Raw genomic sequence first — 16,195 nt, forward strand, 5'->3', positions numbered from 1 at the left:
TCTCTAGAAATCTGGGAGGAAACAGGGCCGGAAAGGGCGGGGAGGAGCCTCCTTGGGGCCTCTCCAGGAATCTCCTGGAGGAAACGGGGCTGGAAAAGGTGGGGAGAAGCCTCCTTGGGGCCTCTCCAGGAATCTCCTGGAGGAAACAGGGCCTCCACCCTCCCTGTGGTTTCCCCAATCACACGCATTATTTGTTTTTACATTGATTCTTCTGGGAAAAATTGCTTCTTCTTACAAACGTTTCTACTTAAGAACCTGATCACGGAACGAATTAAGTTCGTAAGTAGAGGTACCACTGTATTATGCTGTGTGATGTTGTGTCTCTAAGCAGCGCCTGGATCCCAGACCAAGGGTGCACAACAAATAACTTTATAACAAGTGACAAAATTATAGCAAACCCAATGTTTATGAAGATTCTCATTCGTGCTTTTTTCCCCCAAGAGGTGACAGGACTTTCTGGGTTTTTCTTTGAAGATGTTTCGCTTCCTTGCCCAAGAAGCTTCTTCAGTTCTGAGAGAAGCTGAGGAAGCTTTTTGGACGAGAAGTGAAACATCTTCAAAGAGAAAAACCAGACAGACCAGTCCCTTTTGGGGGGAAAAAAAGCAGCTTTTGGGATATAGCAAAGTCAAATTAAATCTTCCACCACTCTTTAAGCAACGGGGCTTACTTGTTTGGACATTTGCCATTACGCAGTCAATGAACTGGAGGAAGATGGGGGACCGATCGGCGTCTGTGTGGTTTTTATCTCCGTGACCGATTCTCTATAGAAAATCAAAAATGAGTGTTAAACAATCAAGAAGAATCAGAATTTTATGATGTTTGGCAGAAGGTTTATATTTGGTGGCAAATAAAGAAAAAGAAATAAAAGTATTATTTTGAATATTGAAGTTAGTAGATAAACCATAAATAGCTAGCGACTATTTACAATTATATATCATACATAACGTAAATATCAAATTCCTTTCTTTTTTATTTTCTCTCTATTCTCTCTTGAAAATTTTTATATAGATGTTTACAAATTTTTACTTATCTCTATATTCATTATATCAAGATTGACATTTATGCACACCATAGAGATGATGTAGTACTGTATAACAAAATGATTTTAATATTCTCTTTTTTTCTCTTGTTACAATGATGACTTCTATTTTGAGCGGAGCGATTGTAGCTCCACTAAATGTTACATGTGGTGTTTGTTATGTGTGTCTTTCTTTTGAAAATCAATAAAATATTTTTTTTAAAAAAAATTAGAACAGCATTCATCAAACAATTCGGCTTTGCATTAGGAGGAGCAAACTCTCAGGAATTTTGGGAACAAGCTGATCTTTACACAGAATGAAGTAAGGAAGGGAAAAAACCCCTTCCAGCTAAGTTAGACCAAGTCCCCCACCCCAATATAACAATTCAATTTTAATTAAAGTGGTTTAAAAAGTTATTTACGATGCATGTTTATTATTATTATTATTATTATTATTATATTATTATTATTATTATTATTATTATTTATTGGATTTGTACGCCACCTCTCTCCGCAGACTCGGGGCAGCTAACAACAATGATAAATACAACATGTAACAATCCAATACTAAAACAACTAAAAACCCTTATTATAAAAACCAAACATACACACAAACATACCATGCATAACTTGTAATGGCCCTAGGGGAAGAATATCTTAACTCCCCCATGCCTGCTGACAAAGGTGGGTCTTGAGTAATTTGCGAAAGACAAGGAGGGGTGGGGGCCCAGGGAAAAGCCGCCTCTGTGGCAGCCCCGGCCCTCTGGAACCAACTCCCCCCCGGAGATTAGAATTGCCCCCACCCTCCTCGCCTTTCGTAAGCTCCCTTAAAACCCACCGCTGCTGTCAGGCATGGGGGAACTGAGATATTCTTTCCCCCGAGGCCTTTACAATTTATGTATGGCATATTTGTTTGTATGAATGTTTGGTTTTACAATAAGGCTTTTTTAGTTGTTTTAGTATTGGATTTACATGCTGTTTTATTACTGTTGTTAGCCGCCCCGAGTCTACTGAGAGAGGCGGCATACAAATCCAATAATAAATAAATAAATAACTGTACGGGCACCACAACCTTGTGATCTATTGGGATTTAAGTGACACCGATTTAAACCAGGACTCCTTGTTTTGGTTCTCACCGATGCAAACTTATGTCCAAAGCTTATCCACTCCTTTTCCACCAAGACCTCAAAGCCCACGACGGTTCGGTAGTAGCTGTCCAACATCAACATGGCCAGAGAGGTGAGCTGAGCGGTGCGGTCCCAGCCGTCGCTGCAATGCACCAAGACCGAACTCTTTCCGGAGGACACTTTGTCGGCGACTTGGATGGCCGCCTGTTAAAACCAGCTGGCAAGGAAGCAGAAAAAGAAACTTGAGAATCATTGTGTGAGTGTGTGGGGGGAGTCCTGCTACCCAGGTTTCCTCAAAAATAAGACCCTGTTTTATATAACATAAATTGGACATAAATAGTTTCAACTCCTGCCCTCAAATCATCGCTACAGAACAGCTGCACACCAAGACAACTAGGCACGAACAGTTTTTTCCTCAAATGCCATCACTGCTAAACAAATATTTCCCCCACCACTGTCAAACTATTTCTAACTCCGCACTACTATTACTACTAGTTTTTTCCCATCATTCCTATCACCCATTTCCTCCCACTTATGACTGTACCTTGTTGCCTGTATCCTTAAGATTTTTATTAATATTAATATTGATTGTTTCTTCATTGCTTATTTGTACCTTATGACAATCATTAAGTGTTGTACCACATGATTCTTGACAAATGTATTTTTTCTTTTATGTACACTGAGAGCATCTGCACCAAAGACAAATTCCTTGTGTGTCCAATCACACTTGGCCAATCAAGAATTCTATTCTATATGGTATAATTCCTTGTGTTCCTTCCTTCCTTCCTTCCTTCCTTCCTTCCTTCCTTCCTTCATTTATTAGATTTGTATGTCACCCTTCTCCGTAGACTCGGGGCGGCTCACAACACAATAGAAACAGTTCATGACAAATCTAATAATTTACAATTTAAAATATTAAAAAAACCCATTATTAAACAGACATACGTACAAACATACCATCCATAAATTGTATAGGCCCGGGGGAGATATCTCAGTTCCCCCGTGCCTGACGACAAAGGTGGGTTTTGAGGAGTTTACGAAAGGCAAGGAGTTGTAGGGGCAGTTCTAATCTCTGGGGGGAGGAGCTGGTTCCAGAGAGTTGGGGCCGCCACAGAGAAGGCTCTTCCCCTGGGGCCCGCCAACCGACATTGTTTAGTTGACGGGACCCGGAGAAGGCCCACTCTGCGGGACCTAATCGGTCGCTGGGATTCGTGTGGCAGAAGACAGTCTTGGAGATATTCTGTTCCGATGCCATGAAGGGCTTTATAGGTCATAACCAACACTTTGAATTGTGACCGGAAACTGATCGGCAACCAATGCAGACTGCGGAGTGTTGGTGTAACATGGGCATATTTGGAAAAGCCCATGATTGCTCTCGCAGCTGCATTCTGCACGATCTGAAGTTTCCGAACACTTTTCAAAGGTAGCCCCATGTAGAGAGCATTACAATAGTCGAACTCGAGGTGATGAGGGCATGAGTGACTGTGAGCAGTGAGTCCCGGTCCAAATAGGGCCGCAACTGGTGCACCAGGCGAACCTGGGCAAACGCCCCCCTCGCCACAGCTGAAAGATGTTTCTCTTTCTTTCTTTCCTCCCTCCCTCCCTCCCTTGAATCTAATCTCTAAAAACTAACCCCAATAAAACCCATTTATATAAAAACCAATCAAATCTTATGCATGCACACCATTCATAAAATAAAATTTGGCCATGAACGATGGACAATCACACTTGGACAAGAAAGAATTCTAATTCTTTGACCCCTGAAATAAGCGCTTGGCCTTATTGCCATGCTCACAAAAGGCCGATTGGGCTTATTATTATCAGGGGAGGTGTTATTTTAAGTATTTTAATTCAAGAGCTTGCCCCCCACCCAAAGTCCACACGCGTCAGACCAGCAACCTTCCTCTCTGTACCTTGATGTGTTCTAGCCAATGGGTGGACTCCAAGCTTGACAGCCAGTGAGATTCTTCCACTTGGGGGTAGACGATGTCTTTCAGCTTTTTTAACGATTCCCGCATGACGTGAATGTTATGGATATCCAGGAAAACCAGCTCGGCATCTGGATACGCGTCTTCATTTTCATATCCACCACCGGTTGCCTGGGATCAAAGAGGAAGGGAGCATTTAATTCCCTTCGCACGACCGCCACCACCATCATCATATATCCCATACTGCTTTATTAATTTAATTTAATTTATTAGAAACATAGAAGATTGACGGCAGAAAAAGACCTCATTGTCCATCTAGTCTGCCCTTATACTATTTCCTGTATTTTATCTTAGGATGGATCTACATTTATCCCAGGCATGTTTAAATTCAGTGACTGTGGATTTACCAACCATGTCTGCTGGAAGTTTCTTCCAAGCATCTACTCCTCTTTCAGTAAAGTAATATTTTCTCACGTTGCTTCTGCTGTTTCCCCCAACCAACCTCAGATTGTGCCCCCTTGTTCTTGTGTTCACTTTCCTATTAAAAACACTTCCCTCCTGAACCTTATAGTAGATGCTTGGAACAAACTTCCAGCAGACGTGGTTGGTAAATCCACAGTAACTGAATTTAAACATGCCTGGGATAAGTTTTCGGAGAAGGGCGGCATACAAATCTAATAAATAATAATAATAATGATAATAAACATAGATCCATCCTAAGATAAAATACAGGAAATAGTATAAGGGCAGACTAGATGGACCATGAGGTCTTTTTTCTGCCGTCAATCTTCTATGTTTCTAACAAAATTAGGCGAGAGTGAAGGCTTCTATCCACAGGATACAGAACATGTAGCACAGAAGCTGATATACAAGGCCTCTCTGGAGTAAAGCGAGGCAGTTAATTTTAGCTATGGAAGGGACTGAGTAATCCTTGGGTGTGGCTCGAAAAAAAACAAGGCAAAGAGAATAAGCAGGAGGGAAGGAATGAAGCCACTAGACTCCTCATAAACAACTTACATTTTAGCTTACAAAGCATTGAATTTTGAGTTTTAAGTCAGGATGACTTTGGAAAGAAAGAAAAGGAAAGAAAGCTAAAGTGCCAAAGCCCACTGCAACAATATCGCCAAAAAGGCTTCTAGAGTTGTTAACCTGATCCTACGCAGCTTCTGCTCAGGCAATCTCACTCTACTCACAAGAGCCTACAAAACTTTTGCCAGACCCATCCTAGACTACTGCTCATCTGTCTGGAACCCATACCACATCTTGGACATCAACACCCTTGAAAATGTCCACAGATATTTCACCAGAAGAGCCTTTCACTCCTCCACTCAAAACAGAAGACCCTACGAAAATAGACTAACAATCCTGGGCCTAGAAAGCCTAGAACTACGGTGTCTAAAACACGATTTAAGTTCATATGCTGCAACGTCCTACCGGTCAATGACTACTTCAGCTTCAACCACAACAACACAAGAGCACGCAACAGATTCAAACTTAATATTAACCGCTCCAAACTTGACTGTAAAAAATATGACTTTAACAATCGAGTTGTCGAAGCGTGGGACTCATTACCGGACTCAATAGTGTCAACCCCTAACCCCCAATGTTTCTCCCTTAGACTCTCCACGATTGACCTCTCCAGGTTCCTAAGAGGTCAGTAAGGGGCGGACATAAGTGCACTAGTGTGCCTTTCATCCCCTGTCCAATTGTCTTTCCTTTATCTCATAGATCATATATATTTTCTTTCTTTCATATATCTTCTCCTCTATTTTTACATATTATCTTTATATATATATCACTTCATGTCTATTCTCTTCCATATGTATTGTGTATTGGACAAATGAATAAATAAATAAAAATAAATAAATGAAAGAAAGAGAAAAGAAAGAAAGGTTTGCATGTGAACACCTGAGTATACTTTTTAAATCAAATTCTCTCCTTTTCCTTGAAACAGATTGCTTCAAAAGCCTATCTCTTTAAAGAATTTATTTATTTATTGAATTGGATTTGTGTGCTACCCCTCTCCGAGGAATAGCATATATAAAAACAGGACAATAATGTAATCCAATTAATACTACAATTTAAAAACAACTAAAAGAAAAAATTAAACAAACAATTAACTTATTAACCAAACATTCAGCACTCATACTTAAGGCATTCAGTGGTCAGGGGAAGATCTAAAAATCCCAAGCCTGGTGGCAAAGATGAGTTTTTAAGCTCTTTTGGAAGGCAAGGAAGGTGGGGGCAGTGCGAATCTCTGGGGGGAGTTGATTCCAGAGGGCCGGGGCTCCCACAGAGAAGGCTCTACCCCTAGGTCCCGCCAACCGACATTGTTTGGTCGACGGGACCCTAAGGAGGCCAACTCTGTGGGACCTCACCGGTCACTGGGAATGAATATGATTAAAGCTTTTATCCTCTGTGAGGCTGCAAAAACATCCTTTTTAAAAAAACACCAACATTTAGCAAGGAGAGGGAACTGTACCAACTAATTAATTGGAGGATGATGACTTTATTGAAAGTTTAGTCACTTGGAATTTACTGTGAATGTAAAACAGGGTGGAGCTATTTCAACTCAAGGGGGAAAACAAAGTTTTGTAGCTCGTCCTTTGGATGCCTGAACTTTAAATCTCGTTAGCAGGAAGTCGCATTCTTCCCACAGCCTGATGGATTGTGTGGCTGTGACGACACGATAGCAACTTGGTTAACCGCGAACGCCGACTGTCCATCAAACATCCAGAAAGTGTTTTGGAGTCTTCAAGCTAGCCCTTTTTCCAAATCTGGGAATCTCTGGATGTATATATATATATTTTGCTTTTCATATATATATTTGTATATTTCATGTACAAAGTTACATTCTGAATCCACAAGGATTTAATAATAAATACAGTGATACCTTGTCTTACAAACTTAATTGGTTCCGGGACAAGGTTCTTAAGGTGAAAAGTTTGTAAGACGAAACAATGTTTCCCATAGGAATCAATGGAAAAGCGATGAATGCGTGCAAGCCCAAAATCCACCCCTTTTGCCAGCTGAAGCGCCTGTTTTTGCGCTGCTGGGATTCCCCTGAGGCTCCCCTCCATGGGAAACCCCACCTCTGGGCCTCTGTGTTTTTGCAATGCTGCAGGGGAATCCCAGCATTGCAAAAAAGAGCGCTTCGCTGGCAACGGAAGTCTGGAGGTGGGGTTTCCCAGCGAAGGGAGCATCAGTGAAATCGCAGCATCAGAAAAACACCGAAGTCCTCAAAACCCCACCTCCAGGCCTCTATGTTTTTGCGATGCTGCGATTTCACTGAGGCTCCCCTTGCTGGGAGGGGAAAAATGGGTGCTTCGCTGGCAACGGAAGTCCAGAGAAGGGGCATTCCAGCGGTGGCGGTGGGTTTGTAAGGTGAAAATAGTTTGTAAGAAGAGGCAAAAAAATCTTAAACCCCGGGTTTGTATCTCAAAAGTTTGTATGACGAGGCGTTTGTAAGATGAGGCATCACTGTATTGAAATTAATTTCACTGCTATATGAACTTATCAGCTCACAGAAAAGAAGCCTCAAGTTTAAAGAGACAGCAGGTTTAATGCTAAAGTACTGATCTCAAGGTTAGAGAGGAAGGTAGAATTCAGCATAAAGGGTCTAGACCAGTGTTTCCCAACCTTGGCAACTTGAAGATATCTGGACTTCAACTCCCAGAATTCCCCAGCCAGCGAAACACTGGTCTAGACAACATTTTCAAAAAGTTAATGACCCTCAAATGTTTTAAAACAGGTTTAAAAGATAGAGGAGTGGGCAGAAATGACATTGTTAGAGAGAAGTATTTAATGTTCCATGTTTTGAAGTGCAAAACAAAGGTTGTTCAGGGTGCCCAGGGGGAAAGCGTTTTGAAATTCCCTGACATTTCCCGGTAACTTGCGATCTAGTTAAGGCACGGTTGTAGATGACGTCATACCAAACGGCTAAGCCATGGAGAAATATCGGTAGCTGAGGAAGCACAGTTATGCTCATGTTTGCTTGACTCTGCCAGGCAGCGTGATCCGTTTTTGGGTTTTTTACATGATTTTCCCCAGACTTTTAAACATTTTAATACAGTTTGGTTTCCCTCCCAATTTATTCCATTTTTTTCACGAATTCCCTGATATTTCCCGAACCACTGATTTCTCTGATAATTCCCTGAATTCCCTGTTTTCCAGGTTTGCTGGACACCTTCCGCTAAGTTCTTTAGAACAGTTAGCATATTAGAAGATTATAAAACATTTTAGTTACTGAAGCAGCCTATGATAAAGGATCTACACTATGGCAACTATGACTTGATCCAATGTCTGGTTTGGTGCTGCAACCCAACAGGACCGACTCAGACTTCAGAGGAGAATCAGAACTGCAGAAAAAACAATTGCTGCCAACCCGCCTTCCATTGAGGACCTGTATACTGCACGAGTCAAAAAGAGGGCTGTGGAAATATTTACTGACCCCTCACATCCTGGACACAAACTGTTCCAACTCTTACCCTCAAAACGTCGCTACAGAGCACTGCACACCAAGACAACTAGACACAAGGACAGTTTTTTTCCGAACGCCATCACTCTACTAAACAAATAATTCCCTCAACACTGTCAGACTTTCTACTAAATCTGCACTTCTATTCTACTAGCTTTTCTCATCATTCCTTTCACCCATTTCCTCCCATGTTGACTGTATGGCTGTAACTTGTTGCTTGTATCCTAAGATTTTTATTAATATTGCTTCTTCATTGCTTATTTGACCCCTATGACAATCATTAAGTGTCGTACCACATGATTCTTGACAAATGTATATTTTATTTTATGTACACTGAGAGCATATGCACCAAGACAAATTCCTTGTGTGTCCAATCACACTTGGCCAATAAAATTCTATTCTATTCTATTCTATTAATTGAACTCATTATTATTACTACCACAAGAAACAGAGTTAAACTGTAAAAGTATATATGATGTCGATATGGAAATCTGCCAACAATTTAGAAATGTATAAGTGAAAGCATCTAAGTAAAGAGAGAGAGAGGTCATTTCCTGTTTTTAAAGCTGGGTGTACTTTTTTGTACGTAATTCATATTTGTATATAAAATTATTCTTTTTCTAATAAAAATTAATAATAAAATAAAAGGATTTTTTTTCCCAGAACGCTGAGCCCGGTAGAGTCCTTGACTCAGCGTGCCTGGAAATCTCTAAAACCTGACTTCCACGTCCCTGGAAAAGGGCTGTCACTCCCGATGGGCAGATGGGAGAGCGAGCATAGGTACCTTGTTAGCCACAGCGTTGACGTTGGGCCTGGCATCAAAAATGGTCAGTTTGGAGAGCTGGCCGTTGGTTTCCCGTATGATTTCCAGGTATCGTTCATCGTCTTTGTTTCTTTTGCCGCTCATGCCCACAAGGGGCTGGCTGGAACGCGTGATGACCGCTTGGGTGTCCGGATGGATCCAGGACAAGACCTAAGTGGGACAATGAGAAGATTTATTTATTTATTTATTTATTAGATTTGTATGCCGCCCCTCTCCGTAGACTCGGGGCGGCTCACAACAATAACAAGAACAATGTAAGAACAAATCTAATAATTTAAAAAACGCTAAAACCCCCATTATTAAAAGCAAACATACACACAAACATACCATGTATAAACTGTATAGGTCCGGGGGAGATGTCTCAGTTCCCCCATGCCTGACGGCAGAGATGGGTCTTAAGAACTTTATGAAAGGCAAGGAGGGTCGGGGCCGCCACAGAGAAGGCTCTTCTCCTGGGTCCCGCCAAACGACATTGTTTAGTCGACGGGACCCGGAGAAGGCCAACTCTGTGGGACCTAACCGGTCGCTGGGATTCAAGATATCCAAGAATTGTATTTGTACTACATGGGGAAACCAAGGAAACGCCTATTGAGGAAGATGTAATTAGGACTGGGCAGAAATGGACACATTAACACTGAAGGTAAAAGAAAAAGAAGAGAGAATATTTTCAAACATTGGGATTTGTTTTATGAATGGTTGGACAGCAGGGGTAGAAATATTACTATGTAAACAAACTGACACAGACAGTACGCTGTTCATTAGGCAGGTATTGTATCGAAACATAGAAGATTGATGGCAGAAAAAGACCTCATGATCCATCTAGTCTGCCTTATACTATTTCCTGTATTTTATCTTAGAATGGATCTATGTTTATCCCAGGCATGTTTAAATTCAGTTATTGTGGATTTATTTACCAACCACGTCCGCTGCAAGTTTGTTCCAAGCATCTACTTGGAACATCTACTTGGCATCTACCCTTTCAGTAAAATAATATTTTCTCATGTTGCTTCTGATCTTTTCCCCAACCAACCTCAGATTGTGCCCCCTTGTTCTTGTATTCACTTTCCTATTAAAAACACTTCCCCCCTGAACCTTATTTAACCCTTTAACATCTTTAAATGTTTCAAAAGGAAAGTGAACACAAGAACAAGGGGACACAATCTGAAGTTAGTTGGGGGAAAGATCAAAAGCAACATGAGAAAACATTATTTTACTGAAAGAGTAGTAGATCCTTAGAACAAACTTCCAGCAGACGTGGTAGATAAATCCACAGTAACTGAATTTAAACATGCCTGGGATAAACATATATCCATCCTAAGATAAAATACAGAAAATAGTATAAGGGCAGACTAGATGGACCATGAGGTCTTTTTCTGCCGTCAGACTTCTATGTTTCTATGTTTCTAATCATGTCCCCCCTTTCCCTTCTGCCCTCCAGACTATACAGATTGAGTTCATGAAGTCTTTCCTGATATCATCATCATCTTCATTAATGACCCCATAATCCCTTGAATGGAGCCAGCAGAGCCTTTTAATGGCCAGATGCCCTTCCTGTCGCCAATGTGGAGTTTTGTTCAGCAGATATAAATTCTCATTGCAGACAGAGAAATATCAGCCTCTACGTAGGATTGAACTTATTAAGCACATAGTGTTATGTAAAGTGAAAACAAATAAAAAGTATGAATAATTAACACACACACCAATATATTTTGGGCTCAATTGTGGTCATTAAGTTGTGAGCCGAAGTCACTTACCGGGATTCGACACCGGGATCGGAAAGCCGAAACCTTCTTGAGATCTTCATCCGTGGCGTTATAGGGCACCACCAGGAGGGATGGGTAGGTGTCACAGAGCGCGTAGTGTTCGTTGAGGAAGGTTATCCTCCACTGGAGATTAGGCAAACCCTTTTGAGAGAACCGAGATGGTCCTTTTGTCAGGCCATCTCGTTGCGTGAACAAGATGGCAATAAGCAAAGAGGAACAATTTGTGCATTATTACGGCCACAGGGTGGCAACGCGCCACCAATTTTATCGTTGAGTATCTCTATGGTTGGGGACTCAGATGGTAGGATTAAGACAAAATGTCGTTGAGTTTTTCCTTGCCCTTTTTTATTAATTTTATTATGAGCCCACTTGGGAACAAAATAATGTTTTGCTTATTAGAAGTACAGTAATACCTCGTCTTACGAACTTAATTGGTTCCCGGAGGAGGTTCGTAAGGCGAAAAGTTCGTAAGACGAAACATTGTTTACCGTAGGAAATAATGTAAAATTAATTAATGCATGCAAGAAAAAAAACCCGCAAAAAAATGCCGCCGCCCGGCTGTCACCTTTTGAAACAGCTGGGCCCTTCTCAGCATTCTCCCAATGCCGAACCCAGAAGTTTGGCAAAAGTTCGGGTTCGGGTGGCCGCTGAGAAGCCCCGCCGCCCGGCTGTCACTTTTTGAAACAGCCGGGGGCCTTCTCGGCGTCCTCCTGAACCCGAATGCCAAACCCAAACTTTTGGCGAACTTCCGGGTTCAGTGTTCGGGAGGCCGCCGAGAAGTCCCGCCGCCCGGCTGTCGCTTTTTGAAACAGCCGGGGGGCTTCTCGGCATTCTCCTGAACGCCGAACCCAGAAGTTCGGCAAAAGTTTGGGGTCGGCGTTCGAATTCAGGAGGACGCTGAGAAGCCCCGCCCTCCTTTCCAGCCTCCCGACCGGCCCGACAGCTCTTTTGAAAAGCTAACAGCCGGGCGGTGGGGCTTCTCAGTGAGTTTGTAAGATGGAAAAAGTTCGGAAGAAGAGGCAAAAAATTTCTGAACCCCGGGTTGGTATCTCGGATTGTTCGTATGGCGAGGGGTTCGTATCACTGTATTGGGATACACAAAGGACACATTCACTCTTAAAAAAAATGAGAAAAGAATGAATGTCATTCTTCAACAGGGAAAAAAAAGTACTGTATTTTTCGGAGTATAAGACACACCTCACCCCCCCCCCCCCAAAAAAAAAGAGGCTGAAAATTTGGGTGTCTAATTCTCCAAATGTAACTTTTTTGAAGCTTTTTTTCCCATCCCCAACAAGGTGCTAACATCTTCCAAACTTCCAGGCTTGTTTTGCTTGTTACTCCCTCCAAACACTTTTTTTTCCAGCTCTAACCAGGGGATAAAATAATGTGGTGAAGCTGACCAGGCTAAGGACGCTAGCCAGATGAATACCTAGTAGGTAGATTTTTCCTCTTATTTTCCTCCCCGTAAACTAAGGTGGGCCTTATACTCCAGGGTGTCTTATACTCCAAAAATACGGTATTTTAAGACTTGCCCCGCTAAAAAATATTAAAATAGCCATGAGAAATAACTAAGGAAGAAGCACCTTGCTCTACAACATGTGTGGGAAGCCAGACGTTCTGGCTGGAAGAGAGTTGCTGGATTTATTGTAATTGGCTTAAATTTTAAGAAAGGACTATCATCTCTCTTCTCTTTTTGGCTTGTCTTTGTTGATCAAGCGTTAAGCCCATTTATGTTTCAGTGAAGGTATTCAATTCAATTCCATTCAATTTATTAGATTTGTATGCCGCCCCTCTCCGAAGACTCGGGGCGGCTCACAACAACAATAAAAACAGTATAACAATGGAACAAATCTAATAATAATAATAATAGTATGCCGGTTTCCAGTTTAAAGGAACTCAACATTTCTCCTCCGTTCAGCCTACAACTCCCAGGTTCCCTGACTATCCATTACGCTGGCGGGAATTATAGCTCAGCAACATCTGGAAGGCCAATATCATCCTTTTGTGATTTAAATATTTATTACACATTTAAGAATAAATGACATTGAAATAATTTCCGTGCTCGGACAGGAAAGCTAATTGCTCAAGACAAGATTACTTTACAGGTCTCTAGACAAAGGTCTGTTCTTAAATTTCTCCTTCCTATCAAATGGGATGCATAAAATGAGTGGCACCCGTTTCTTTACACATAAAAAGAGGAAGATGGGCAGTATATAAATTTAATGAACAAAGAAACCAGCATATCTGCTGGTCTGAATTCTTGACTTTCTTCAAATTCTTTGCCCTCTGTAACACAATACAAGGTTTAAAAAATGAACAATGTAAAGCAGAACATTTTATTTGATAAAAATCTGCCTAGAAAGTAATGCACCACATTTTTTTCCCTCAACCTACAGTAATGGTACGAATGCGAAACTTTAGGTGTACATTATTTGAATTGTCAGAAGTGCGTGTGTACATTTTGGGTTTCTTCAGACAGAGAGCGTAGCTGCAACGGTGTTTTGAAATGGCGTCTGTAAGTGATGTACATTAGAAGCAGTGTCATCATTGAATTTCTCACTGCGGAGAAAGAAACTGTTGGGAACATTCACCAACGTTTGTGTACAGTTTATGGAGAATCTGCAGTCGACAGAAGTACGGTTAGTCGCGGGAAACATTTTGAGGATGATGAAGAGGTGATTCATTATTATTATTATGTCAGTACAACACAGCAAATGAGATCACTATGCTGGATTTCGTATTTCATCACCAGTCGGGCGCTTCCCAAGCACCTAGGACTGCGTGATGTAGCGGCGAATTATGTTTGCCGATCCCAGTAAAGCGGCCTTTTGCAATTGACAGATGGAGATTTTGTCAATTCTGATGGTTTTCAAATGTCCGCTGAGATTCTTTGGCACTGCGCCCAGCGTGCCAAGGACCACTGGGACCACTTTCATGGGCTTATGCCAGAGTCGTTGCAGCTCGATTTTTAGATCTTCGTATTTCACTAATTTCTCTAGCTGCTTCTTCTCAATTCTGCTGTCTCCTGGGATTGCGATGTCGATGATCCATACTTTCTTTTTCTCCACAATCACAATGTCTGGTGTGTTATGTTTCAGAATTCGGTCAGTCTGAAGTTGGAAGTCCCACAGTAGTTTTGCTTGCTCATTTTCAACCACTTTTTCAGGCTTATGATCCCACCAGTTCTTTGCCACTGGTAAATGGTAGTTCCGGCACAAGTTCCAGTGGATCATCTGTGCCACAGCATCATGTCTATGCTTGTAGTCAGTCTGTGCGATCTTTTTGCAGCAGCTGAGTATGTGACCGATTGTTTCATCTGTTTCTTTACAGAGTCTGCACTTTGGATCGTCTGTTGATTTTTCAATTCTGGCTTTGACAACATTTGCTCTAATGGCCTGTTCTTGTGCCGCCAGTATTAGCCCTTCTGTCTCCTTTTTGAGTGTTCCACTTGTAAGCCATGACCAGGTCTTTTCTTTATCCACTTTGCCTTCAATCTTCTCCAAAAACTGTCCATGCAATGCTTTGTTCTGCCAACTGTTTATACGACATTGAGTTGTTGTTATTATTATTATTATTATTATTATTATTATTATTATTATTATTATTATTAGTAGTAGTAGTAGTAGTAGTGGTAGTAGTAGAAATGTGCAGAAATGGCTTCGTGACCAGAACAAGGAGTGGTACCGACAGGGCCTACATGCCCTTGTGTCTCACTGGAGGAAGGCCATAGAACAGGACAGAGATTACATGGAAAAATAGGGAGTGTAGAAGACACATAATTCTTTCTTGTGTGCAAGTTTCATTGTACAAATGTGGTGCATTACTTTCTGGATGACATACATACATATACATACACCAAACCTGAAAAAAGAGGGCGGAGGAATGCAAAGGAGAAGAGGGAAAAAAAGAACTTACTTGTCTTCTATATTCAACCATAGGATTATAAACCAGCCAGCCGTTTTGCGCAAACTTCTCTTCGTTCAGAAAAGCAAAGAAAGGCTGAGAGGATAACAAGAAAAAATTAGGAAGTGGAAGGCCAAAAGAAGAAAAGAGATTCAAAGATGCCAAACTCTTTTCCTGTGGTTGCATGCCCTCATTACCCCAAAGGATTAAAATCTTCTCATTCAAAACTGGCTTTTATTTATTTGTTTGTTTGTTTGTTTGTTTGTTTGTTTGTTCGTTCATTCATTCATTCATTCGATTTTTATGCTGCCCTTCTCTTTAGCAATAGCACTTTTTAATAGAGCCAGCATATTGCCCCCACAATCCGGGTCCTTTTGTTTTATTCAAGAGAAACATACAAGCCAAAGAGAGTTTATCTCTCTAGTTCAAGGAGAAACCTTGCGAGGCTGAAGAACTGGGCTCCTCCCACTTTGCCCAAACTGGTAGCGACCCTCTGGTGACGTCACAGATCCGGTTCAGTGGGAGCCGCCATCTTTTAAAAAATTATTATTTTATTTTTCTTCTGAGCATGGACAGAAGCAGAGTCTCTGGCACTGTGCATGCATTTGCCATCTTGTTTTTGGCTTTGTTCCCCAGCCCCCCGATTTTTTGGTAGTGCGCATGCGTGCGCCCATGCGGCGCAGGAGGAAGCGAACTGGTAGTAAGTTACAACTCATCCCTGCTGAAAAACGCCCCCAAACATTGATAGAAGCCAAAATGTAAAACACATTACGTCGTTTAAGACAGGGGCCTCCAACCTTGGCAGCTTCAATCCCAGCGGCCCATAAGGTCCCACAGAGTTGGCCTTCTCCGGGTCCCGTCGACCAAACAATGTTGTTTGGCGGGCCCCAGGGGAAGAGCCTTCTCTGTGGCGGCCCCGACCCTCTGGAATCAACTCCCCCCGGAGATTAGAACACCACCCACCCTCCTTGTCTTTCGCAAGTTACTCAAGACCCAACTATATCGCCAGGCATGGGGGAATTAAGACATCTCCCCCAGGCTTTCTTATATTTTATGTTTGGTATGTATGTGTGGTATGGTTTTTAAATTGTTGGGGTTTTTTAATGTAATTTTATTATTAGATTAGTTCCATTGTTATACTGTTTTTATTGTTGTT

General features: G+C 41.7%; 1 protein-coding gene across 1 annotated transcript in view; it reads right to left on the bottom strand.

Moving 5' to 3' along the window:
• Nucleotides 1-16,195, bottom strand: part of MTMR1 (myotubularin related protein 1) — a 79,978-nt gene that overhangs the window by 45,324 nt on the left and 18,459 nt on the right. Inside the window, 7 exon segments of the mRNA XM_070760151.1 lie at nt 579-761; nt 2,155-2,346; nt 2,348-2,362; nt 4,059-4,244; nt 9,335-9,523; nt 11,128-11,277; nt 15,052-15,135. Coding sequence (XP_070616252.1) covers nt 579-761; nt 2,155-2,346; nt 2,348-2,362; nt 4,059-4,244; nt 9,335-9,523; nt 11,128-11,277; nt 15,052-15,135 — 999 coding nt within the window.

The sequence above is a fragment of the Erythrolamprus reginae genome, chromosome 8 (genome assembly GCF_031021105.1).
Source record: "Erythrolamprus reginae isolate rEryReg1 chromosome 8, rEryReg1.hap1, whole genome shotgun sequence".
Classification (NCBI taxonomy): Eukaryota; Metazoa; Chordata; class Lepidosauria; order Squamata; family Dipsadidae; genus Erythrolamprus; species Erythrolamprus reginae.